Source organism: Mustela lutreola, chromosome 3, assembly GCF_030435805.1.
Source record: "Mustela lutreola isolate mMusLut2 chromosome 3, mMusLut2.pri, whole genome shotgun sequence".
NCBI classification, from domain to species: Eukaryota; Metazoa; Chordata; class Mammalia; order Carnivora; family Mustelidae; genus Mustela; species Mustela lutreola.
Window position 1 is genome coordinate 66,656,106 of NC_081292.1, and position 13,307 is coordinate 66,669,412.

At 39.0% G+C, this 13,307-nt stretch overlaps 1 protein-coding gene across 1 annotated transcript in view; it reads left to right on the plus strand.

Moving 5' to 3' along the window:
- CPA6 (carboxypeptidase A6) overlaps positions 1-13,307 on the plus strand; it is a 338,450-nt gene that overhangs the window by 161,485 nt on the left and 163,658 nt on the right. Inside the window, exon 2 of the mRNA XM_059166283.1 lies at positions 3,517-3,592. Within this exon, the coding sequence (XP_059022266.1) occupies positions 3,517-3,592 (76 nt within the window). The remainder of the gene's footprint in view (positions 1-3,516; positions 3,593-13,307) is intronic.

Below are 13,307 nucleotides of genomic sequence, written 5' to 3' on the forward strand. Positions count from 1 at the left end.
GTCTGACAACTCTCCAACTGCCCATAAAACACATTCTTCTGTAGGTGTTGCAGTCAAAACATAGCAATAAATATGGCAGGCATTGGCTTTGAGCAGCATAGTCTTAGAACTTTAAAACGCGAGTTAGTTTATTGCCCACTCCTTTGATGAGTATACTGAAGCCCAGACAGATTGTAAAAGGTTAGAGAAGGCGCTCTCTTGCCAAATACTCTTCTCTGGGTGCATATGTTCTCCTTATGCATTTAACAATACTCTTTAAATTGATTAAACGTGTTTAATAGGGCATTCATGTGGTTGCTACTATGCACTGGGATCAGTAATCAACTTGCAACCTGGTGCTAGCATTATAGCAACATAACCTTAATTGTCCTGTAAGGCAAGAGGATAAAATTTAGGTGTATCATGAGTGAATATAGAATTACTGGGTGATTAGTTATCTGGAATATTCTTCATTTATATAACATCCTTAAATGGTGATTTAAAAGATCTATGCTCCCTATGAAAATGTTACATAGGTTCCCATTGAAGTATCTGATTTACAAAAACATACACATACGAGCAGCTGCTTGCCATTAGCTCCCTAAATTTAACCCTTATGCAGATCTTTGATTCTCTCAACTTAATCCCAAAGGGTAGCCAAAGGGCCTTAAATTGATGTTGCCACCTAGGGGTTGAAAAAAAAACCGCACCATTTATTAGGAGCGCCTCTCCCTTCACCTTTGATGTGCATAGCTAGTTTATCTCCGAGTTCCAGGAGCCACTGTACTTGCTGAAACCTTCCTGTTCATAGTACTGAATTACTGTTCGCCACTTCAAAAAAAAAAAAAAAAAAAAAAAAAAAGACTAGCTATCAGGTCTAAGGAGAGCAAGTTTTCTGTTTGATAGAACAAATGGGGCATTTGGAGGGTATTTGGTTTTGCATGCTGAATAGGGTACTCTTGTTGGTTTTGGTTACTGGTTAGTCTAATAAAATTTATGGATTTACAAAATACATTACATGGATTTTCCTAAATAAATTTCCCTATTCTCTTTTCTCTGATAAGGAATCAAATATTAATAAACACATTTCTCAAGTCACACCTGAGAATTTCTACAAGTTGTGATGTGAACTTTTTGTGATAAAAGTGACAAACATGGGCTTGAGTAATCACTTTCAGAGGTAAATTATCCTAGGCATGGTCACCTTTTATCGTATACTCACAGAACAGGAACTAATTACCACGTTGAATTATCCATCATTTAAAAAAAAAAAGAACTTCCTATGACTGAAACAGCTACAGATTGCATTCTTTGCACTCTTGAGGAGCTGATATGGTCGCAGATGGAGGTTTTTTCAGCAAGCTGTCAAGTGATCCATCCTTCAGACACAACTGTATCACCCAGCAGAGTTGCCTTTCTCTGCCAAGAATTATATTGGGTCAGGTGGGAGAGGCCAGGATATGATGAATCCAGGAAAAATAAAGGACAGAGAACTGTGTACCAGAAATGAAAAAGAAAAAAGGTGCAAATTACACTTAGATTCTGAAGATCATATTTGGAGTTCTTTCACAGTGGCTTGATGATTTTGTTCCTTGCCACTACTTTCTTTTATTCTTTCTGGAAAAATAGACTTCATGGCATTGATGCTGAAGGGCGCTTTTGTGTGATTTTGAGGAAACTAAAATGACCTGTTAGGATAGTGCCCGGAGCATACTAAATTATCAACAAGCCAAGGGCCTTTAGATGCATAGATAAAGAAGATAAAACAGCATTATTTGAAATAACAAAGCTAAAGTGATTGGAAATGAATGCATAGCCTTAACCAATAATTTACAACAAATCTGGAAGTCTCCCTTGGGACTCAATGACTTTCATATTAATCTTATCTAGCCTTGGATACTGCTATTCATCTAAGTAGTAAAACCATGGAAAAGTATGCATATTCCATTCTTACTCCAGTATACCTTTGAGGTTGAAGAGATAAGTTGTGAGTGAACTGCTAGAGTTTTTGTGGGTGCTCTCTGTGTGTGTCTTTCTTTGTGTAGTATTAATAATCTATTTTATCTTCAGTCATTGTAAAATGCTGTAGAGAGTTATGAAAAATATTCCTGTTCCACTCTATTTAGTACAGGGAACTCTTACATTTCCTCTAGAAACCAATTGTCCTCAATGATCTCCTTTATACCAATCTATTAATAAATACTTAATAACTGTACTCTATGCAAAACATATTAGGATACTAATCTTATACTCTATGCAAAACACATTGAACCAGTTTTGCTTAGTATGTACTAGAGCTTGCTTTCCAACCTGTCCACATCATGACATAACTACAAATAATAACTGCTGTCTAACACACCTTTGGGGGAAGTCACCACTATAGAGAACTCTCTGGCAGATAGCATGACTCATCCAGTCTTCTTAGACAATCCCAGATCTTTACTGAAATAAATTTTAGAGTGTTCAGATACAATTTCAGCTGTGGCACAATTTTAAGCGGTAAAAAAATTTAAATTTTTATCACTTAAAAATTTTTATAGCCATTGATATCTTGTGGGACACATGAAACTGTTGGTGGCCCTCCAGTCTGGCCCCGTATGCACTTGGGGAGCTCTGTACTACAGAAATAAGATGGCCAATAGAGATGAGCTTATCTTTACTGTTCTCAGTGTAGGAAGAATCTGAACCAGCACTTTTCCATAGTATATAGATTTCATATGGTCTCTTATTGAAAGTCACATTCCTTTTCAGCACTATTTTTTTTTTAAGATTTTATTCATTTATTTGAGAGAGAGAGATAACATGAGAGGGGAGATGATAAGAGGGAGAAGCAGACTCCCCATGAACCTGGGAGCCCAATGTGGGACTCAATCCCAGGACTCTGGGATCATGACCTGAACGGAAGGCAGTCGCCCAACCAAATGAGCCACCCAGGCGCCTCTTCATCATTAAGTTTTTAAAAAGAGTGTGTTAACTCCTATCATCAGAAGTTTCTTATTTGGTATCTGCTCTCAGCTCTTCATAAAAGTCCTTGTCCCTGTCACCATTGTTCCTGTGTTTTTGGCCTTTCTCTGCTTAAGTTTGAATATTTAATCTTTAAAAACTGATGGAAAAACCAATAATCTTAAGGCAGGGGGAAAATGACCAATATGGGGCTCCTGGGTGGCTCAGTCAGTTAAGCCTCCGACTCTTGATTTCAGCTCAGGTCATGATCCCGGGATCATGAGATCAGGCTCCATGATCAACAGGAAGTCTGCTTGAGATCCTCTCCCTCTCCCTACTCTCTTCCCCCTTTCTCTCTCTCTCTCAAATAAATAAATGAATCTTATACAACAACAACAAAAATGTGAGCTGAGAATAAAAATAACTGGTTAAAATACCTGGTGGTCCAAGTATTGCTGGTATTGGTTCAGCCCATTGTTATGCTATTACTCTTCCTAACTGCAAAGTTAGTTTTTTTAAAAGGTAAACATATAAAGCTGACTAAATCCTTCCTTTTGAAAGGTAAATAACACCATTTTCCCCCCTATCTTATAGTGATAAGGTCATTAGACTTACTCCCAATACGGAAGAAGAAGCAAATGCACTCAAGAAAATATACCACCAACTTAAGGTAAGGAGCCTCCACTCACTTATCCTTTAAGCCTATAGAGTGTTTACAGGGCTTTGCTGATGGGAGTTGAATAAGTGGAATTAATTAGCCAAGGGGGAAAAATGCTAAGCAATGACTTGAAAGAGCTTTTAAAGGATAAGTTAAAGTTACTCAAAAGATGATATATGTTATCCATTATCTATTTATGACTTCATTTATTTTTTCATCTCCCTTAGTAGCATGTAAGCTTCATGAGAGAACTTTTTGTACACTTCTCTCATTGCTGTGATGGTAGTGTCAGGAATATCCTACAAGTTCAGTAAATGTTTTTTTGCTGTTTTTAATGAATGAGTGAATTTCATTTACAATTTTCCAGAGTTCACTTTTCCTTCTTAAAATTTTCCTGATGATCATCTATACTTCCATTTTAATTAAATTCAAGCAGAAGTGAATTGAGGAAAAGAAAAGAAATTCAAGTTAATTAATTTTTGTATGTTTCCGTTGGTCTGATAAGAAAATTCTGTTGGCAGAGGTTGAAGGACTCTGATTATTCAATCTTGGGTGAATTTTGTGGGATTTAGAGATAGAGAATTTCTTATCTGCCTAATACTGCATATACTTGAGTGTTAGCTTTAGTTAGAAACTTATGATGAAAGGTGTAGTGATGGGCTCTTTTCTAGGCCTACAAAGGACAGAGGCAGAGCCATAAAATATGGGTGGTTTAGCTTCTTTTTAATGGCTAGCAAAACATTACCAAGAAGGCCTCCTTAAACTCCAAAATGAGATAGAAAAATGTGTGTCCTAAATATCTGTAGGACAGTCCTACCTAGAGAAGATGTTAGGAGGAAAAGAGAGAAGGGATAGTCTCAGTGGCTTCTGGAGATATTTGTAATTATCAGATTTTTGTAATTATTGTTGGCTTGATTTTTCTCTTTGACATCTTTCCTTCAAATATTGAATGTACTTATAAATGAAGTATGGAACTTGGAATTTATTCATTTCCTTTCTTTCTCCTCATTCCTAGCTTTTACACATGCCATACACATTGTCCAATTTAAGCTTGCATCTCTATACAAGGGCCCAAAGTCAAAATGCAGGAGGACCTCACCCCAAATCGTGATTGTATCTGGTACCAGATACAATCCTAAACCTCTTCTTCTCAAAGGAATCTCTGCTTCAGGATACTGACATGAACTTTCCTATGATCATTAACCCCAGCAAAGTCTTTTCAGCAACAATATCTGAAACTATCTATACAGCCCATCAGGGACTCAACATTTGCAAAGAAACAAAGCAGTTTTCAGGTAGAAGCTCCCATCTCTATTAAAATTGATTTTTAGATACAGCATTGGAAAAAAATAAAATAGCTACTTTATATCATGAAGTCCAGTATCTCAGGAAACAAATATGCTTAACCAAGTATTGGGGAAAAAATGTTTGTGAAAGAATGCCCCCGCCTAAAACACACATACCATTTGTAAACATATTTACATGGTAGATCTTAGAAAGTCATAAAAACAAAACAGCATAGTTCTATATGTGATAAGTACTCACCATTAGCAAAAGTAATAAAATTTCATCAGTAAAGACTGGGAGGGTTACTTAAAAACTCTTCTAAATCATAGTAGATGGAACAAAAATGACATTGAGCATAGAAGGGACTGTGGACACTGAGGAGAATACATTATATTGTGCCCTTTTCTGTACACACTTCTGTATACACTTAAAAATCCTGCATATTTTCATTTAGTTCTTGAGGAAAGTTAGTAATCTGAGGGGAGGAAATGGTTTGGATGTGAAGGAGTTTAGAGGACTACTACAAGAAGCAAGGAAAGGGGACTGATGAGGAAGAGGGGAGAAGAGTGAAGGGAAGCAAGGAGGTTAGTATCAGAATGTTGACAATGTTCTAGTGGTTTCACACCACTCTGAGTCACTCTGAGTGCTTCCTATAAATTGGTTCCTTTTAACCACTCTATGAGGTGGGTATACTTATTGCTATTTTACAGCTGAAGAAATTAGGAGAAACAGAATTTCTTTTTTAAAGATTTATTTATTTATGTTTTTGACAGACAGAGATCACAAGTAGGCAGAGAGGCAGGCAGAGAGAGAGTGAGAGAAGGAAGCAGGCTCCCTGCTGAGCAGAGAGCCTGATGTGGGACTCAATCCCAGGACCCTGATACCATGACCTGAGCCGAAGGCAGCGGCCCAACCCACTGAGCCACCCAGGTGCCCGAGAAACAGAATTTAAGTTGGGTCACAGTGTGGCATTGGAGCACCCATTGGAGACAGCTCCAAACCCTCCAGAAGGCACATGAGGTCTGCCTTCTGCCTCCAGTCTGTTTACTCTGATCATTCTCCCAATGGAGAGGAATAAGGCCAAGTTTGCTGGGCAGTGGAGCCTAGATGCCATGTGTACATTGTCATGTTCTCATTTACTTTATTCCTTGAGTCACCAATACCACCTCCAGGTTTTGAGATTTGCAAGACTCACAATTCAGCCGAAAATCCTACTCACAGTTTTGATTTATAATAGCAAACAGATACAAAGCGAAACCAGCAATGAGAAAAACCAATGACATGAAGTCCAGGAGAAACCAGGCACAGGCTTCCAAGTACTGTTTTCCTGTGGAATTACCACAGGATGGTCCGAACAAGGAGTCATGATAACGCCAGGGAAGTTCATTATAGACTTAGTGCCCAGGGTTTTTACTGGGGCCTAATCATGTAGGCCCCCTCTACCAAGCACATACTAAAATTCCAGATTCTCCAGGGGAAAGCAGGTGTTCAGCATGAGCTATCTTGTTTGCACAGTTTAGGTGTGCAGTGAAACCACCCTTCTCAGATTTCAGGAAGGATCCTCTCACGCTTAGTTTCCAGATGGCAGCTAATGGCCACACTTGCAAGTAGGGCTTTTTAAGAACAGGAGTTTCAGGTCTGCTATGTTAATTTTTCTGCACGTTTCTTCATTTCTTTTTACCAAAGAAATAGTGTTATTGGGTTGAAATTTGAAGCACTGAGCTTAAATACATTTCTGTCTGAAAGCATCATGTTAACTGGATGTCATTTTAAATTCAAATGATTTCATCAAGTGATCCACATGTACCACTGAAAGCAGTGATTCTGGCCAGGCAGAGAAAGCAGCCTGCAGAGAAGAAAGAAGATGACTGTCTATCATCTTAAGCCCTGTGGAGCTGATGAGATCGAATAGGCACTGTTGTTAACAGCTCCTTTGCACACCCCATGCACTGCCTGCCAGGGAAAGGGAGCTTTTAGTTGTGCCCTTTCCCTAAAGCACAGTGTGGTAGACAGAATTCTAAGATGGCATCAAAATTTCTGCCCCCTGGTGTATACACCCTGCATAATCTGTCTTTGAGTCTGGTCAGGGCCTATGAATATGATAGAATAGTCATTTCCTTGATAGATTATATTATGTGACAGAAGGGAGATAATCTGGGGTGGGCCTCACCTGATCAGATGAACCATTTAAAAGTAGAGCATTGGGTTGCCTGGGTAGGTCAATGGGTTAAGCCTCTGCCTTCCACTCAGGTCAGATCTCAGGGTCCTGGGATTGAGCCCCACATCAGGCTCTCTGCTCAGCAGGGAGCCTGCTTCCCCCTCTTTCTTGCTGCCTGCCTCTCTGACTACTTGTGATCTCTGTCAAGTAAATAAATAAAGTCCTAAAAAAACCAAAAAACAAAACAAAACTAAAAAACAGAACATTTGCGGGTTGCCTGAGTGGCCTAGTCATCAAGCGTCTGACTCTTGATTTTGGCTCAGGTCATGATCATGAGATCTACCCCTGCACTGGGCTCCACACTCATCAGGGAGTCTGCTTGGGATTCTCACTCCCTTCGTTCCTTCTCTCTTTCTCTAAAATAAATAAATCTTAAAAAAAAAAAAAAAAAAGTATTTCCTCCAGCTGTTGACAAGAGAAAGGAGTCAAAGAAGTGCTCCTTCTGGCAGTCAAAGAAGAATCAAACTGCACGTTGTGAACTCTCCATAGGAGCCATGTGATAAGACATCCTGTTGGGCTTGAGGAGGTGAGAGCCACCCTCAGCTGATAAGCAGCAAGGATATGGGGATGTCAGCTCTACAATTATAAGAAATTGAATTCTGCCACAACCATCTGAGCTTGAAAAATGACCCTGAGGTCCAAATGAAATCATAGCCCAGCTGGTGTCTTGCTTTTAGCTCAGTGAGACCCTGAAGAGAAAATCGAGGCAACTGTGCCTGGACTTGTGCCCATCAGAACATTGAGATGGTAAATGTCTGCTCAGTTTGTGGTAATTTTCTCTGTAGTGATAGAAAAGCAACAGAAATATGACAGAAATAGAAAAGCAATAGGAAAATCATACACATGGTAACAACCCTTCATCCTGGTCTTTTAATGGCTCTTAGTTTATATGGATACTTAGCATATACGGATACTTTAATTTTTCTGACTTATTTGGCTATAACTAAGCATCTTCAGAAAAGCGAAAAGTGAGTGGGATACGTGCTTTGGCTCTAAATTCACAATGTCTTCTCTGAAACAGGAACAAATGCAAAATGTCTATGCATTGTTGAGTGAAATCAGAGACGGTATGGTCACAGCATAGATAATTAGACCTAGAACCACTGTTACAAAGCTGGTTACTTTCCTAATTAAATTTTATGGTTTTGCTGAAGAATTAAAACAATAAAGTTAAACAGAAAACCATGCCTCCAGAGAAATGGATTGAGAAAGCACCAACCAATTAAATTGTTAATTAAAAGCATAGCCATATATATTAGATAAACTATTGGGTATTTACCCTAAAGATACAAATGTAGTGATCCAAAGGGGCACATGCACCCGAATGTTTATAGCAGCAATGTCCACAATAGCCAAACTATGGAAAGAACCTAGATGTCCATCAACAGATAAATGGATCAAGATGTGGTATATATACACAATGGAATACTATGCAGCCATCAAAAGAAATGAAATCTTGCCATTTGCAACAACATGGATGGAACTAGAGCGTATCATGCTTAGCGAAATAAGTCAAGCAGAGAAAGACAACTATCATATGATCTCCCTGATATGAGGAAGTGGTGATGCAACATGGAGGCTTAAGTGGGTAGAAGAAGAATAAATGAAAGAAGATGGGATTGGGAGGGAGACAAACCATAAGTGACTCTTAATCTCACAAAACAAACTGAGGGTTGCTGGGGGGAGGGGGTTTGGGAGAAGGGGGTGGGATTATGGACATTGGGGAGGGTATGTGATTTGGTGAGTGCTGTGAAGTGTGTAAACCTGGTGATTCACAGACCTGTACCCCTGGGGATAAAAATATATGTTTATAAAAAATAAAAAATAAAAAAAAATAAAAATAAATAAATAAAAGCATAGCCATGATTTAAATAAAGTTATGATGGAAGGGAGACATTTTGCAGGTGAGTAAAATTAGGGTCTGAACACCGCACTCTGCCTTCATTTCTTCACAAATTTTTTGTGCTCTGAAGTAATACAGATGCTTTATGTAAGATCACAAAATTCTATGTAGAATTTACAGATTCTGTTAAAAGAAAAATTAATGTTTCTGTTTCTAGTTTTCTCATTCAGAGAGCTATCAGGAAGGATATGGGGATGTCCTGTATCCAAAAGTCTGACATTTTTCAAACTAAAACACAGCCTCAAAAATTAGTTGGGTTTGTCAAGTACCACTGAGTGGGATGTCAAGAATTATGAAATTCCATGGGGAAAAACTGCACCATCCCTTCGCTTTCTCTTGTATGTGATATTCACAGCTGCCTTTCCCATGTGTGACCCTCCCTCCTCAGTACTGTGAAGCTGGCTGTTCTCTAATCCTTGGTACTCACACAGATCATACACTTGAATCTACAGGAGCTTTGAAATGCTTGGGGTCCCTGCACCTTTAAAAGGTCTAACATCCAACTGGACAGTTTATTGATTGGGAAACTTGTGAGAAAGAAGATGGGTGATAGATTCATGCTATTGGAGTCATTTGTTCCCATCTTCATTAGGAACTGATGGTGCCATTACATCTCTTAATCATGGTTATGGTAGACAGAATTCTGAGATGGCCCTCAGGATTCTTGACCCTGGTATATACACAGGGATCCCTTTCTCCCAGGAATCCTGTCAAACACTAACCTAGGTCCTATTGTAAAAGCATTTTGCGGATGTAAGGAAGTAAGGAAGGTCACAACTCATTTGACATTTTAACAGGGAGATTGTCCGGGTGGGCCTGACCTAACCTGACCTAAAAGAAATAATGTTTTCTCTAGCTGGTTGCAAAAGAGGAAATCAGAGAAATGCACTCTTGCTGCCCTGGGAGGAAATGAAACATCTCTGCTGAGAACTGCCATGTAGCAAGAAATTGCAGGGGGCTCTCGTTGCTGAGAGCTGTTCCCAGATGACTAGAGGGAAAGCAGGGACAGACCTCAGTCTATAGCCTCAAAGAAACAAATTTCATCAGCACTGGGGAGAATGTACAAAGATCCTGAGTCCCAAATGAGACCACAGTCTGAGCTGACACCTTGATTTCTGCCCTTTGGCATACTGAACAAAAAACACAGCAAAGGAAACAGTTAACAAAATCAAAAGACAACTGACAGAATGGGAGAAGATATTTGCAAACGACATATCAGATAAAGGACTAGTGTCCAGAATCTATAAAGAACTTAGCAAACTCAACACCCAAAGAACAAATAATCCAATCAAGAAATGGGCAGAAGACATGAACAGACATTTCTGCAAAGAAGACATCCAGATGGCCAACAGACACATGAAAAAGTGCTCCATATCACTTGGCATCAGGGAAATACAAATCAAAACCACAATGAGATATCACCTCACACCAGTCAGAATGGCTAAAATCAACAAGTCAGGAAATGACAGATGCTGGCGAGGATGCGGAGAAAGGGGAACCCTCCTACACTGTTGGTGGGAATGCAAGCTGGTGCAGCCACTCTGGAAAACAGCATGGAGGTTCCTCAAAATGTTGAAAATAGAACTGCCCTATGACCCAGCAATTGCACTATTGGGTATTTACCCTAAAGATACAAATGTAGTGATCCAAAGGGACACATGCACCCGAATGTTTATAGCAGCAATGTCCACAATAGCCAAACTATGGAAAGAACCTAGATGTCCATCAACAGATGAATGGATCAAGAAGATGTGGTATATATACACAATGGAATACTATGCAGCCATCAAAAGAAATGAAATCTTGCCATTTGCAACAACATGGATGGAACTAGAGCGTATCATGCTTAGCGAAATAAGTCAAGCAGAGAAAGACAACTATCATATGATCTCCCTGATATGAGGAAGTGGTGATGCAACATGGAGGCTTAAGTGGGTAGAAGAATAAATGAAACAAGATGGGATTGGGAGGGAGACAAACCATAAGTGACTCTTAATCTCACAAAACAAACTGAGGGTTGCCGGGGGGAGGGGGTTGGAGAGAAGGGGGTGGGATTATGGACATTGGGGAGGGTATGTGATTTGGTGAGTGCTGTGAAGTGTGTAAACCTGGTGATTCACAGACCTGGGGATAAAAATATATGTATATAAAAAATATATGTTTATAAAAAATAAAAATAAAAAAAAAAAAACCACTCCTAGGGAAATGGTGAAATAATAAAACAGAGAGGCTAAATTTCTGGTAATTAAGCAATAAAATCTAATGAGATAGGCTTCAACAGCCAGTGAGTTGGTGAGCTACCTGAACACAGAGGAGACTTATAAATGATATTGAAAGATAAAAGTGAAGAAACCAAAATTTAAATCTGTCAGTATGTTTGGGATAGGAAATAGCATTTCCTTTTTTGTTGAAGTCTTCGTAAAATAATAAAGCAACATTACTTTTCTCTTTCTCTTTTTTGCATGATTTTTGAAGGAGAGAAAATGTTTCTCATAATCCAGGCAGATGTCCAAATGCAGTTCTGGATTAAGTTTCAGGAACATAAATTTCAGATGTGGCATATAGTTTTCTCTGTGTGACTATTGGTAATTAGTAAACTCAATAACAAAACATTAAAAGAAACAATGCAATATGTGGAAAAAACAGGAATACATTAAAAACATTCCTTCAAAAGTAAAAAACAAACAAACAAAACCTATAGCATTATCATGATGATTGATTACCTTAATGATTATTTATTTACTCAACTGGGTAAACAACATGACCATGGGCCAATGCCATAGTATTTTTGGGTGGACTATGTTTCTTTGGTTTGTATGACTTTCCAATTTTATTGTTTAAACAACCTAGTTTGAGACTAGCCTTTATTTTTTTTAATTAATTTAATTTTATTTTGTGTGTGTCCCAAAATTATTTATATATCTCACCCAGTGTTCCATGCAATATGTCCCCTCCTTAACACCCACCACCAGGCTCATCTAATCTCCCACTCCCTCTCCCCTCCAAAACCCTAAATTTGTTTCTCAGAGCCCATAGTCTCTCATGGTTCATTTCTCCCAACTCACTTCTCCTCTCCATCTCCCAATGTCCTCTGTGTTATTCCTTATGCTCCACAAGTAAGTGAAACCAAATGATAATTGACTCTCTCTGCTTGACTTATTTCACTCAGCATAATATCTTCCAGTCCTTTCCATGTTGATACAAAAGTTGGGTATCCATCCTTTCTGAGGCATAATACTCCATTGTATATATGGACCATATCTTCTTTTTTTTTTTTTTTCTTAATTTATTTTCAGCATAACAGTATTCATTGTTTTTGCTCCACACCCAGTACTCTATGCAACCCATGCCCTCTCCAATACCCACCACCTGGTTCCCCCAACCTCCCAGCCCCACCCCTTCAAACCCCCCAGATTGATTTTCAGAGTCCATAGTCTCTTGTGGTTCACCTCCCCTTCTAATTTCCCCCAACTCCCTTCTCCTCTCTAACTTCCCTTGTCCTCCATCTTATTTGTTATGCTCCACAAATAAGTGAAACCATATGATAATTGACTCTCTCTGCTTGGCTTATTTCACTCAACATAATCCATTCCTGTCCCGTCCATGTTGCTACAAAAGTTGGGTATTCATCCTTTCTGATGGAGGCATAGTACTCCATAGTGTATATGGACCACATCTTCCTTATCCATTCGTCCTTTGAAAGGCATCTTGGTTCTTTCTACAGTTTGGTCACTGTGGCTAGTGCTGCCATAAACATTGGGGTGCAGATGGCCCTTCTTTTCACTACATCTGCATCTTGGGTAAATACCCAGGAGTGCAATGGTAGGGTCATAGGGAAGTTCTATTTTTAATTTCTTGAGGAATCTCCACACTGTTCTCCCAAGTGGCTTCACCAACTTGCATTCCCCCCAACAGTATAAGAGGGTTCCCCTTTCTCCACCTCCTCTCCAACACATGTTGTTTCCTGTTTTGTTAATTTTGGCCATTCTAACTGGTGTAAGGTGATATATCAATGTGGTTTTAATTTGAATCTCCCTGATGGCTAGTGATGATGAGCATTTTTTCATGTGTCTGATAGCCATTTGTATGTCTTCATTGGAGAAGTATCTGTTCATAACTTCTGCCCATTTTTTAATATGATTATCTGTTTTGTGTGTGTTGAGTTTGAGGAGTTCTTTATAGATCCTGGATATCAACCTTTTGTCTCTACTGTCATTTGCAAATATCTTCTCCCATTCCGTGGGTTGCCTCTTTGTTCTGTTGACTGTTTCCTTTGCTGTGCAGAAGCTTTTGATTTTGATGAAGTCCTAAAAGTTCAT